This window comes from Diplotaxodon limnothrissa, linkage group LG3 (genome assembly GCF_057381915.1).
Source record: "Diplotaxodon limnothrissa isolate DT_005_m linkage group LG3, D_limnothrissa_male_GT1.1, whole genome shotgun sequence".
In the NCBI taxonomy this organism is placed as follows: Eukaryota; Metazoa; Chordata; class Actinopteri; order Cichliformes; family Cichlidae; genus Diplotaxodon; species Diplotaxodon limnothrissa.
The window spans coordinates 42605328-42619821 of NC_140598.1; the positions used below are offsets into that span (position 1 = coordinate 42605328).

The 14494-nt window shown below is 41.2% G+C and overlaps 1 protein-coding gene across 1 annotated transcript in view; it reads left to right on the top strand.

Annotated features, from left to right (window-relative positions):
• Window positions 1-14494, top strand: part of nhsl2 (NHS-like 2) — a 215552-nt gene that overhangs the window by 128405 nt on the left and 72653 nt on the right. Inside the window, exon 2 of the mRNA XM_085349362.1 lies at window positions 12300-12536. Coding sequence (XP_085205488.1) covers window positions 12300-12536 — 237 coding nt within the window. The remainder of the gene's footprint in view (window positions 1-12299; window positions 12537-14494) is intronic.

Below are 14494 nucleotides of genomic sequence, written 5' to 3' on the forward strand. Positions count from 1 at the left end.
GAAACCAGGCGAGACGTGGAAAGAGAGAAGGAGGAAGAGCGATGAGTGAGAGGAGGGAGGGCGAGGATGAATTGTGGCTCATATCACTGTAAATTACTTTCAGGGTGTAATTACTGCAGACAGCCAGGTCTCACTGTAGAGCACACAGGAACACACACTCTTGTACTAAGCGTGTGTGTGTCTGTATTGATTTACTAACTGTATTTGTGTGATTGCATTTGTCTTTGATTGCCTAAATTAGCCGAGACACAGCGGTCTTTTAATAAACTGCCTCTCAAATGCTTATCGGGGTAAGAAGTCTGCAAAATGGCAGGAAGTCCTTTCACAGGAAAAAGAATTTCAAGTATTTACAAGTGTCGAGTGGTGTTTCCTTCGTGGTGACACAGCTGTGAAATTTAAATTATGTTCATAGATTGTTTTGCTTTGTTTTGGAGTTTTTTTTAACTTGCTGTTTAAATCTGGAGTATGATTCGGCCTCCACAACATCTTTTCTGTTTTGTCAGATCCCGTTGGAACAGCAGCACAATGTTTTTCCTGTCCTGTCTGTGGCTCCGAGTCCTGAACCCGGTGTTTACTACTCAAGGAACAAATCTGTGATCTGAGCTCTGCTCTCAAAAAGCTGACTGACAATTTTCTGCTTCGTGCTTTACTTCCTGTAATTTATTTCTTTGATTCTTTTCTTTTCTTCCTTCCTTTATTTTACTTTTCCTTTCTCAGTTTTTCATTACTGTAACTCTTTTCTTTCCTTCCTTCTTTACCTTCCTTTATCTCTTCCTTCTCTCAGTCTTCCTTCCTTGTGTGCTCCTTTCATCCTTTCCTCCTTCCTTCCTTCCTTCTTTACTCCCAGCATTTCATCTTTACTCTCTTCATTTCCTTCATTGACTTCTTCCTTCTTTGTTTTTTCCTTTTCGTCCTTTCTTCAGTTCTTCCATCCTTTAAAATCAGGTTTGTAAGAAAGCTCCACTATATTAACAATTACAATATAATAAGCAGCTGAATTCTCTTTAGTAAATCAGGATTCAATAATGGATGGTGTCTGGTCAAATGCAGGATAGATAGGTAATAGTTTCCTCACTGCTGTCTGTGTTTTAAGGCTAAATTTCCTGCAGGGGGCAGCACTGAGCTATGTAAAAACATGACAGGTTGCAGCAGTCAGAGCATGTATTTAGATGCCTGCTCAACACTACTCCTTGCACACGAATGAGATCCACATTACCAGTCGACATCTGCTTTAAAGAGGAGTCTTGACAATCCTCTTCACGAGAATTTCATTACATCCTCATCAATGTCTTCAAGAAATATGTTTACACCCTTTCCTCCATATTTCACTGAGAAATGTCCCAGACTTCCTGCACGGATGAAAGTTAATGGGCACTCAGGAGGAAAATGTACTTTCGAGTTAATAGAATGTCGATGAAATTAAAAGTTATGAGGCAAACGTGGCCTCGATAATCAGCAGAATCCAATTTTTCATTTCATTCTATTCAGGGTTGTACTTTGAGTTGTCACAGTGATGCATGAATGTGAGTGTCCCACGCAGGCTGCTCTAGGTGATTTGTGGCGCTTATAACCAGCCAGGTTTTTGAAACGGCAAAGATGGCAGATGACCCGTCTATAAAATAAAATGTGCAGCATGGACTTAAACACAAGCAAATACTGGACACAACTTGGGCTAAAAGATAAAAAACAAATGTGGATTAAATCACAAGTAAATATTGGATTAAATAGCTTAACTGATGATTAGTAAACACTAAGGCTCATTATCATAGGTCATTATATGAATAATGTATATCCAGATGTGTATAACAAGGTTTTACATGTGTTCTCTAAATCTAACTAACCGCAGTTACCTAATTTCTGCTCATTGTGCTTCATCGTAGAGCTGCGATAGCAGAAAATAACCTCCTGCTTTAGTTAATTGCTCATTTGGCCACCAGGTTGAATGGGCTGCTTTGCATGAGCGTAGCCATGAAAAGTCCCAGTGGTAGAACTTCACATGGCTGCCGGTGTGACTCAGATTGGGATCGCTATTTTAGTGTTGCTCATTCTGTCACCAGGTTTTCTTAATTGACGTTCATCAAGCTGATTGGGATGTTTAGCTAAACTAATGAGTCACAGAGGACAGAGAAGAGCAAAGCATGTGGTACCTAACAGTTTTCAGTACCTTGGACAGCACAACCAAGACGTAAAATACTCAGGCCTCATTACCTGCCTTTACTTTTCAGCAGGTAGTTTTGTGTTTTCACACTCTGGGGTTCTATTACCTTAATAGCACAGAGACTTAGAGGTCACTTTCCTGACCTTTATTGTTTGGTCATAACAACAAAGGTCGGTATGGATAATGTTGCGGCTGAGGAAGCCTGCTGCTATTGGATAACGATACCCAGGCGGACGGCAAATCCTCCATCTGGGTCTCAGAGTACTCGCTAAATCTGATTTACTGCACACCTTTTATTAACAGGGAGGAAACACAAGGATTACACACACACACACACACACACACACACACACACACACACACACACACACACACACACACACACACACACACACAAACATCTAGTTTTAGCCAAGCTTTTGCTTGGTGGTGACAATGTTATTTAGGACTCCCATAAATGAGTCTGCTGAGGACCAGGCTAATGCTAACAGCCGCTCATAAGCCTGTCATTCACAAATATAAACACACGCACACAAACAAGCGAGCCAATATTTGGTGTGCAGCACTGCGGAAGCTCTTCAGCTAACAACCACATTACACTTCCTCACAAGTGTGCGAAGGACACACTGATGTATTTTTGTTACGCATGCGTGAAATCTCTGCAAGCACTTGAGCGATAAAATGTTAAATATGAGGAATGGAAGAGTGGGCCAAATATCCTCCACAGTGATCTAAAAGAGTCATTGCCAGTTATCACAAATGCTTGATGGCAGTTCTCGTTTCCAAGGGTGTAACAGCCAGTTATCAGTTACCAGGGACAGTTACATTTTCACAGGTAGGTTTGTATAACTTTTTCCCTTAATAGATAAACTGCATGCTGTATGTAGTCAGGTTATCTGTGACTAATATTAGAGTTTGTTTCATGATCTGAAACATTTAAGTTTATGGAAAAATCCAAAAGACTGAGAAATCAGGAAGGAGACAAGCACTTTTTCACAGCTCCGAGAGCTAGAGCCAGCCGAAATTAGTTTTAGGAAGATGGAGATTATCACAAAGAGTGTAAAATAAGTTGAGTAGGGTAGGTCTGTGATCGTTATTTGCATTTCATGGGAATTAAAGCTCAAACACGGAGCTGGCTTGACGTTGCACTGCATTTATTTCCAGAACAATCTTTTTTCTTTTCCTAAGAGCACTGAGGAGATTGGCTTTTTTTTTTTCTAAATCTGCCCAGTGATGCCCAGAGGCTTGTGTCTCTCCTCTATCCAATCCCTCCATCTTCCCTCCTTTTCATGTCACCGTGGTTACATAAGGGAGGAAGGGAAATAGTGACATCTCCACTGAGGATGACTGCGGGTGTGCTCTGTGTATATGTGTGTATTTGGCTGCTGTTCAACTTTTAATCAAGAATTAATTGTTAACCTGAGAGGAAACAAGTCTCCCCGAGGACTGGTGCGTCTCTCGTATCCGCCAGAGCAGACTCTGTCATCAGCTGCAGGTCTGAAAGTCTTTTGAGGTCAGATGCCATGACTGTGAAAACAAAGCCAAATCACAGTTATTTCTCTTTGCAAAACAGGGATGATTACCCAGACTTTGTCCTCCGTCACTCAATACAAAAAAAAGTTTAAGGCGACCATCTATTTTACATATTATTTTATATGTTACTGGTATTTAAAAAAAAAAAAATTCTCATTTAGGATCCAAACACTTTTTAAAACATATTTCTGTATATTTTTTTAAACCTCTGAAAGTATTCCCAAATGCTCCTCCTTTAAATGACGCTACCAGCAGTGCAGGTTAGAGGCTCCGATTACCCCTGAGAAACTTATAAAAATATAAACACTCATAAAATATCCCTGTAGCACACTTCCCTTAGTAAAAATACAAACTTATTCTGACAGTGAGACCATATTTTGCTAATTTCTCACATACAAAGGAGGCGTCTATAGTATTTGCCAGGTAAATAAGAGATAAGCAGTCCAGACAAGAAAAATAATGTCAAGAAAAGTTTCTATAATACAATAGGTTAACTCCACAGAATGAATTATAGCTTTCCAATAAAAGTTAGTACTATTTACAAGATTGGCAATTCAGCTAGCTATTTTATAGGTTTTGTAAATTCCTTTGAGACTATGATTCAGCTCTTCTTATATTTCTAGTGTTTTTCTACATCTATAAGCATTTAAATGTGGGTGGATTCTAATTGTAATAGTAGTTAGCTCTGCCTGCACAGACAATGTGTGATTTAGTCATTGTAGGCTGGTATGGTGGACGATTTTTAAGCTTCTTCAGGTAATTCTTATTTGCAGGCAGTTGTTTTCAGCGTTTTTTCATCTAATGAAGCATTTGTCATTTGTCGTGTCACCTGTTTCTCTTCCAATTAAAACCACTGCTGCAGCGTATTCATGGATAAAGCCTCCTCAGTGCTGTGCATGGATTATTTAGTGAGGCACAAATACCCAACAATGGCAGTAAAAATTTAAAGTTTTACAGTTTTACTACCTTTTAAGTTTACTCCTGTCATCTTGGATTTTTAACTCAACTCCGAGTTGAGGGGGCATTTCAGATGAAAATTCATACTTTTTAATTTGAATTGCGCAATATGACAGGAGCAGGCTCATTTCAACTCTGCCTGCTAAATCTAGCTTTAACACTCACAGGTTTTAGCCATAGACTGTTTAGAACATGGACATGATTCCAGGTCTAAATAACTAGGTGAAAATAACTGAAGCTATGGGCTCAGTAGGCACTGAAACAAGGGATTAAGTTAATCTAGTAAACAAAAGGAGGATCATCTTGTGTGCGACATTTACTGTCAAACAGTTAATGTCATCACAGATGAGAGGAAAATACAATGTATGGTTATGGTAACAGAGGAGGCAAAAGTAGCTTAGTTAGTGATGACTTTTAGTGTTTGCAAAAGCACAGATCCTCTATGTCTATGTGATCTGCCACTGAGTCCACTGAATAGAGAGAACACAGAGAGACGTGTGGATGTGCACTGACTCCCTTTTTTGTTAAGAGTAAGTAAAGTTGCAGTAAATCTGTCAAATTTGCCAGCAGTGTAGCCAAGTTAGCTCATTTGCTGGTTTCCATTAACACCACTCAGATCTCCATTCATTTATCATTTTTATGAAAGAGCTTAAAAGCATTTTATTAATCTGATGTCAGTAATATATGAATTAAAATCCATAGATTATTAAAAAAGCATTAAGGTAACACTACTTTCTTTATTAGTCTGTCTTCTAAGAGCCAAACAAGCAACCTTGCATGATTTTTGTTTCAGGTGTTAGAAGCTCATACCATCGTCCTGTTTCCTAGCATCAGCACACCTCAAAAGCTGCATTTCTTCAGAACTTGCTCCCTGATTGGCACATCACGACCATGTTGCTTTGATTTTTTTTTTTCTCTTGGAAGTGACAGGTCTCCGTTTTTTATGGTCTTGAAACAGGTGACAGGTTGTACTCTTCTAATGTGGTGTACCTGTCACAGCAGATAGACGACCTCTGTAATGGTAGAGTATTACCGACCGGAATCTGGCCTTTTTATAAACTCAGCTGCTCCGTGTTCCTTTTTGCAGTCAGTGTTTTGCAACATTCAGTGTGGTTTCTATAATTTTTAATGGCTCTTCAGCAAATTTTGTTGTAGTGGCAGTGGTCTGGTTTGGTTACTAGCTTAACTCCTGCGAGGCTTCAAGCCTGTGAAAAACCTTGTTGGATTGATGATGACTCCTTCCTGTGCTGATGTGCAGTGAGAGCAGTGTGAATTTGTTTGCACACAGTCACAGTAACAGTAATGTCTCAAAGGTATGACAGCAAGTAAGGTAGTTAAAACGCCCCCCTCTGTTTCTCTCTTTGGATTTTCTATTTACAGTAATGTGTGCCACATTTTTAGAAACTCCCGAGGCTTCTGTGACTTTGGCACATATTACCTAATCCTCACAAGTGCACACATACGCTCGCAAACACAGGCTCACAGATTTGACTCACACACATCTCCAAAAAGTCAATGTTTGATGTAGCATCTGTGAAGCTAGAGCTGTATGTGTCACTCAGTAGGTATATGATGCATGATTTTGATTGATGACACAGACTTAAAGGATGTAGTGAGAAAAACGTCCAAATCCAGGACACAGAACCTCAGGATGGTGAGGAGCTTTATTGACTAATAGGCTTGAACACAAGGCACTGAGGGAGAGCTGGCAGAGTAAACCTTGTAATTCAAGCCAAGGACAGAACTGACTGAGGCCTAATGAAAGAACAGGGAAAAGGCAGGACACGAGCCTGGAAAACAGGGAGAAACATGGAGCTGAACTACAGCTGACTCAAAAAGAACAAAGGGGAGCATGACTATTTATACACTTTGACTGACTGGGGGATGACAACCAGGAGGGGGAATGAGATACAGGTGAATACAAATAGATCAGGGGAAGTCCAGAGAAGTAAAACTAGCACAGGGAGACTAACCTTGACAGTGAAGCAGGACGTAATAACGAGAAAAATACTTGGAAAGAGAGTCTGTAGGTTCTCACTCATCCCGGTTATGATGGTCTAACGTTTTTGAGTTTAATACAACTTCATTTAAGTTCTTGAAAACCTGTACCATCTCCCCCAAAAGTGTCTTGATGGATGCTCAATCATCCAGGTAAGGAAATCCCACAAAGTTGATTTCATTCATCTGGATGTAGTATTTTCTGTGGGAAAATCCAAGTGAGCCTAAGTCTTCTGGTTGTTTTTCCAAGTGACAAAACGTTTCGCCCCACAGAAAACGGCACATCCGGACTAACAGAATCCACTTTCTGGGCTCTCTTTCAAAAGCTGATGGAGAGTCTCGGGTATTTGACCTGAAGTGGCTCCATCACTCCTGTTTGTGAGTCACTGCCCCAACCTGTGAGTTGTTAAGGTCAAATGAGTTCAGGTTTGAATGGCGGTTAAATTGTCCGGGAAGGGATCTCAGGGCTATATTTTTTAGGTTTGGCATATGGGAACATGTGCACATTGCAAGATTTGTCCACCATATCTGAAGTGCACTGCACTGAAATGCTCAGAATTCAAAACTAACTCTACAACTGCTTAAAAAATTCAAAAGTTCAGAGAAAATTAAACTCAAATAGAACAATAAAACTAAAGCTCAACATTACTAGACTAATGAGCAGAAACTCACATATGTCAACAGAGGGTTCAAAACTCAAAATGAAGACAAAAACTATTTACACGGTAGTGGAGAACTTCTTGCCTGCTTTTATCAGTGATTTCCTTGTTCTTCTGCAGTTAAATACAGCTCATTAAGCCAGTTTAATACTAATTTTCAAATCACGACAGTCCAGATAGTTTAAAAAAAGTATTACTAGCATTTAGAGTAAAGCTTTTCTATCGAACTATGTCACTGTTTTTCTTTATCTTTGAGGAAGGTGTGGTGACACCCGAACATGAATAACTGACAGTAAGTGTTTCAACATCTATCTGACAACATTTTTAAAAACAGTTTTGTGCAGACGTGAACAGACTGTCAGCTGCTACTGTTTTATGTAGCTGTACAAAACCTGAAGCTCTTTGCTTTTACAAGGCTGGAGGATCTTTTTTTTTTTTCCACTCCTTGTTTAGGTACTTTCTCTGCTCTGAGCAATCTTAAAAGTGCATCCTTTTCTATTGTAAACAATGAGCAAAGGAACCGAGCACTTTGAAAAGATGTTCTTAGAGAGCACTCATCCCTGTGCTGGTTTTCTCTCTGTGACAAGGATAGAGTATCTCTCACTGGATAAAGTTTTCTCATTTTCTTTATGCATATTTCAGCAGCGCTACTTTTTGAAATCAACTTCAAGTTTACATGGCGTTCGACCTCTGTCGACGTCTGCGAGCTTTGTTGTGCAAATTCTGTCTAATGACCAAAACTTCCAAAAGGTATACGGTGCCACAAACAACTAGTCTGAATTCTTCGGATAATTTAAAAGTGATGTACACCTGCGACACAACAAGCTTCACAAAATGAAGCAGTTTTGTGTGCCGTCAACCTCTGGGAACATTTCGAGTCCACTAAAGATCCTCTTGCACCCTGCAGATATGGTTTTACTTCCTGTCACAGACCCTTGTTACACACATACAGGCTTAGACTTTGGTTACAAAGGCTTTGTGTGCATCTTTTCAAGTGGCAACAACAGCTAAAAATGAATTGTGAACATAGTTCGGATATATTTTGCACAGACGAGTCAAAACATATGCAGTAGTGTAGATAGGTCTGCCTGCTACCTATTCTCCAAACAACTGAGGGGGACAAAGTCAAACTCTTTAATGGGATATTTAGCTCGCAGCAAGACAGATTTAGCCAGTAAACAGAACAACTTCAAGAGCAGGCAATCCACAACGGAGCGCAGAAGACTTTCTCACCGTGTTCACAAGAATCCAAATAAAAATTAAAATACCAAGGGCTCCATGGTGAGAGTGTATGTCTGTTATAGAGCAGGTTATAAATCATGCATGATCGCCTTTCTTCCCCGCTCTGAGACTGATGCTAACTGACGTGCACTTCTGTATCATAAACAGTAGCTCTCTCTGGTGGGAGCTGATTGTGTGAAAGCAGCTTAGGAAGATGAAGCCGGTAGCTGGGAGGGTGAAATTGTGATTCCATACAGCGCGGCGGGTTTTGTGAGGAGAGACGTCTGCTTCAGAGCAAACAAGACACGATAGTGCCGCTGGATTCTCGGCAGAATAGCGTCTGTCTACCGGGAACTGAGCGCACTTTAAATTTTAACCAGTCTTTCTCAAATCAAGACGTAGTTCCTGCACAGTCCCCTCAGAAACGCATCCAAACCCACACATGTTGGTGCTGATATTTATACTTTGAATTCTGGATGTTTAGCTGCTGTTGATTTTCCCGAGCTGAAGCTTGGCAGCGAGTGGGAGTAGCTGCAGCAGGATTTGACATTTCTGTTAGAGGACAGTCTGTCTCCAAGAAACTGCAGATCACCTTGACACTAAAAGTCTTGTGTGAATCACTGTCATTTACTGTCAAAAGAACAAAGTGAACTGAACTGAAGCCTGAGAGACGGAGCTCTGTTTTGGTCTCTCACTCTTTTGGAAGCTTGATGCTTTAGATGCCTTATGTAAAGGCAGTAGGTTCGGTGGTGAATGAAGCTGTATATCAAACCTGGGTATATTGTTTTATAAGAAATAACTCTCATGTCAATGCACCTAAATAATTTAAATTTATTCTTTGAAGTATTTCTTCCGGATTTCTGGATTTGGATATTGCTTGGAGTCACCTCTGCATGTGGGCCTTTTGATTTCTTACCATTCCAGTTATTAATTCATTTCCTTCTTAGCTCAGACTTTTCTTTGCGTCAGCTTGTTGATCATGAGATAATTTATAGTCAGATGCTTTACGTAACGGGTCAAGTCATCTGCTCTTTTTGAGAATGTTGCAAAGTTTTGATGTTGGGATGACGGTGATGGAAAGCTTTTATTCTTTTACTGAGTCAGTGCTTTCATTTTCTGTGATTTTGTGGTTTGGTCTAAAAAGCAGGAAAGAACTGGAGAAAATTGTTGTGGTGTGCCGTGCGATTACCGGAGCCACTCGTAACAACCTTCAGCCTTTGTAGATGAAGGTCCTCTCGATGACGATCATCATTTTGGGCCCTCTGTGACTTGCAGATAGATTCAGACTGAAATTTGTTTGTGCTACAGTTTACTTAATCACATTTTGAATTATTTCCCTTATGATTAATGGTGAAAGTGTAATGTTTTGATCTAGTATTGGGTTTCATGTATGTACTGTATGCATCTTGGACTGTAATTTCACTGAGAAACAAAATATTATCCTAAGAATAATCTAATTTAACCATAAAAATTGCATAATATAATTATACTACATTTTCTTTGAATATTTGACCATGAAGTTGTAGTTACAAAGATACGGTGAAGGCTAAATGCCTTACTCTACAATAACTGTATTAGGCTTCACCCTCCACTCGACCCTGAAATTCATAGGTGATTAAAAATATTAATGGATGGAGAAAACATTGCTAGGATCATAGCTGATTTATTAGCTTTCTACAAGCTGTCTGTATATCTGGTTCTCTGAAGGAAATGTCTCAGCGTGTAATTTTGAATGTAGTTAGACTAAACGGCAACATAGCTGCAAGTAATTTAACAGGGGAGTTTGTAACTGTGTTGTGTTTTGTGTTTTTATAGCCTTTGCTGAAATTGCATTGGAGAAAATGGAAAAAAAAAAACGAGCAACAAAGTCTCAGAAGAAATACTGAAAGAAATGCTGTAAATGTCCACTGTGCGATGCGTACTGATAGGCGAGTTCCTTCTGTTTTCGGTGGAGCACATCCTGTACCTGAAAGATACTCGCATTGCTCAAAATGAGAACTCACTGTGATTTGTCCTCAGTAAGGCAGACCAAAACATAGCTAATGTGAGTCTATAAAAGTCTTGACACTTAGCAGCCAGCTTGGTGACAGCAGTTATTGTAAAGCCCGTATCTAAATGAACAGAGAGAGCCAAAACAAACTTCAGTGGTCACAGACACACTAAAAGCATTAGGTCTCCACTCAGATCGGATAAGAAACACTTTAAAAGTTTACCCACTTTCGTCCAGAATTTGGGCTTGTTTCCCCACGTTGTGCCTCTACTAGTTTAACAACACTGTGGCTTCATTACACTTTAATATAAAGAGGTCACGTGGTCATTGTGGCTCATCCCACAAAGGCAAAGGCCAAGTGAAATTCACATTATGGATACAGAGAACGAAGATGCAACATATGTAAGCTACACATAAATCTTTACTGATCTTTAGCGAGTGGATATGCCTCCTACTGATAGCGATGTGAACCTCTGTTGTCCACATCCATGTGTGACAACATTACTGGCTCAGATATTTCCTTGTTCACCCTCTTAAATGGTTCTTTAGGGGGGAAGCAGCGTGACAACCTACACCTTTAGTGTCCTCTTTTGCCAAGTTAGCTTCCAGAAGCTTGACAAAGTTTAACCAGTTTGTTAAGTAATTGTTACCACAGACTCAGCAACAAGACAAATGCTGGCTGTAATTGCCTTCTCCTGCTGAGTCTGTGACCCCTCGCCTGCATTTCCTTTAAGAGCCTGGCCTTTCACTTGGATATCATCTGCTGTCACATTTCCCGTGTTTGTTACTCGTGTTTTATCAGCCACTGGATGTGTCAAATTACTTCCTCGATGCTGATTCAAGGCGACGTCTCATTTATGTCGGCACTGAATGGCCATTTGTGATCGCTGTGGATGATTTGTTTTGATTGTCTGTTTGTGTTGGGAGGGTTGATGGTGACAGGGACCGACGTTTCCTTCCCACTTTTTTTTTGGTTTTTCCCTCCTTTTGCTTTTTATTTCTCCCCCCTCTTTACACGAACACACCTCCCTCTTTTCTACATTTCTGCCTCTAAATGTCATCCCTCCTTCCTTCCTCCTCCCACTCATGTTCTTCTTTTTTTCCTAATGCCACAATCCCTTTTTGCTTTTTTTCTCTCATACCTCCCTGCCCTAATCCTTCTCTTCTGTCTTCTCCGTCCACTGTCTCCTTCCTTTTCCTTCCTAATTAAGCTCTCCTCTCTGTTTCCCCTCTAACTCTCAACCTCTCCTCCATGGTTTCCACTCTAATCCCTCATTTATCTTTTTTTTTTCTTTTTTTACCCTATATCCCGCCTTCCTTCCTTTCTTCCTTCCTACCTCGGTCCATGTTCTCCCTGACAACACATACTGCGTTATGTAATCTACGTCTCTGGGTATTAGTTATGCAAATTCATACATTTTTATTTATGTATATTTTTTCTCTCCTCCCTCCATCCCCTTCTTTTATCCTCCCCTACCTTGCTTCCTTCACTTCCTACACCTCCCTTCTTCTCTGCTCCTTCTTTATCTTTTTATCTTTTCTTTTCCCCATCAATCTCTCTTCCTTGCCATCCTCCCTTTTTCCCTCCAATTCTCTTTGCTTCTCTTCTCTTCTTTCCCAACCATTCCTCTGTTTTTCCCTTTCCCCTTCCCACTTTACTCTAAATAATCTTGTTTCCCTCCCTCTCCCCTCTCTTACCCGCTACTGCTCTCTCCCTCCATCCATCACTTCCTCTCCACATCCCTCCCTCCCATCCTTTTTTCCCCTCCCTCTTCTCCTCCAGCCACCAGCGGACTAGAGGCAGAGAGCGGCAGGCGCGGTGGCAGCAGCAGCAGCCACGGCGATGGAAACCACAGCAGCAGCAGCGGTGGTGGCGGAGGCAGCAGCAGCAGCGGCGGCACGGCCCACTTCAGGTCTCCATGGCAACAGAGCGTGAACGTGTTCGGCTCGTGGAGCAGGCCGGAGTGTGTCGAGGAGCTGCACCAGCAGGCGCAGCTCAACCTCCAGAGCCTACTGCAAGGTAAGGATGCATGGAGAGGAGGAGGAGAGGAGGGATTGGATGGATCGAGGGAATGTGTGCGTGTGTGTGTTGTGTTTTGAGTGGGTGGGAGAGGCATGGAGGAAGAAGCGAAGGTGGGTGGGAGACATTTACACGCGCGTGTGTGTATGTGTGGTGTTGGACTGCACTGATATGGGTGTGTGTCGGACACTTTAAACATGCATGTGTGTGTTTGCATGCAGATATGCCGTGCGGAAGGGTGTGCGAGTTAGATTCCCCCTCATATGTGGTGCTTATGTTGTGCTGTAGAGTGTGTGTGTGTGTGTGTGTGTGTGTGTGTGTGTGTGTGTGTGTGTGTGTGTGTGTGTGTGTGCTGGCTTAGAGTAGCACTGCTCATACGTGTTGGATTCACCTTGCAGGGTTGTTCTTAAGAGTAGTATTTTATCATTCTGTGTGTGTGTGTGTGTGTGTGTGTGTGTGTGTGTGTGTGCGTGCGTGCTGGCTTAGAGTAGCACTGCTCATACGTGTTGGATTCACCTTGCAGGGTTGTTCTTAAGAGTAGTATTTTATCATTCTGTGTGTGTGTGTGTGTGTGTGTGTGTGTGTGTGTGTGTGTGTGTTGAAGGAATGATCACTACTGCAGAAACGGGCATGTTTACATTATAGTTGGCAGTCCATGTTTGTAACTCTGCCATGGTGTTATTTTTTTAAGGTGAATGCTGCCATCTTAATATTAATCTCTTGTTTACTGAAGAAACTGCTCTGGTTGTATACACTGTGCAACCTCTGTGTGTGCGCGCGTGTGTGTGTGTATGCAAATTAGCCCTCAGGGGAACAAGGTTTTCCATTTGTTCTCAGGTACTGTTTCTCTTCTGTCCCCTCCTGCCAGTTGCTTCTCCATCACTCTCTCTTTCTCTCTCTCCCTCTTGTTCTCGCTCTGTGACTCATACTGTCTCGCCCTTTGCCCGGCCCTTCCATTAAAACAATCAAAGTGGGTTGTTAGCTGAATGAACGAGGGGGGGGCTGAATGGCAGCGAGACAACCTTGAACACCTGAGAGAAGGAATGAATGAACAAGTGGGATCTTACAGCACATTTCATGTCTTTTCATTGTACTGATTTTTTTTGTTGCATTTGTTCTTAGTTAGTTGTCTAAAAATTTCCAGATTTGGCAACAAATCTATAACCAAAGCAAGAAAAGTAACTACATTTGAAATCCATCTCTCGGTACGCTTGCTTTTCTACCCATCTTTGGTCAATTTGCACTTGAGTCGAAGGCAAAGGACTTCTTTTTGGGTTCTTGAAAATGTTTTACTTTGCAGTGGAGAGGCTGCTTCTTCTAAAGCTGATGGGAAATCCTGTTTAACATTTAGTGGGCCTTTCACTAGACATCTCATAATGATCCTTGGAATAATCTCCATCAGGGTTTAAATACTCTTTACTTTTCCAAGGAAACTTTTCGGATGAGAGAAGAAGTCCAACTGCTTTCAGCTCACGCGCTTAAGACCACTGAAGACAGAAAGATATACCACTGTTATACATTATAGAGATAAATATTTTGGGCCAGGCCTCTTAATCTTTGAGTTCAGGTGATTTCACTTTCGTTGTCACAGATCTATAAAATCATGGTGTTGTAACAGGATGTGACAGGATGTGAAATGTCTTCTCTCTCTAAGAGATATTATTACATAGAGGAAGGTTTTAGGAACTTCAGCAGCTCTGACCACATAAAGGTACAGAGCATGGCTGCTGGGCGCTGAGGTGCATAGTGTGTAAAAGACACCAGTGTTCTGCTGACTCAGTAACTCCAGATCTCCAAACCTTCTCTGGCATTAGCATCAGCACAAAAACTGTACACAGGGAGCTTCGTGGTAATGGACTATCATGGCTCAGCAGCTCTTGCAGTACTTTGGTCGTTACGCTCTATGTCAGTTGTTGCAGATTTAACTTTATGAAGAGTAAGTAGTACATACAATGTGT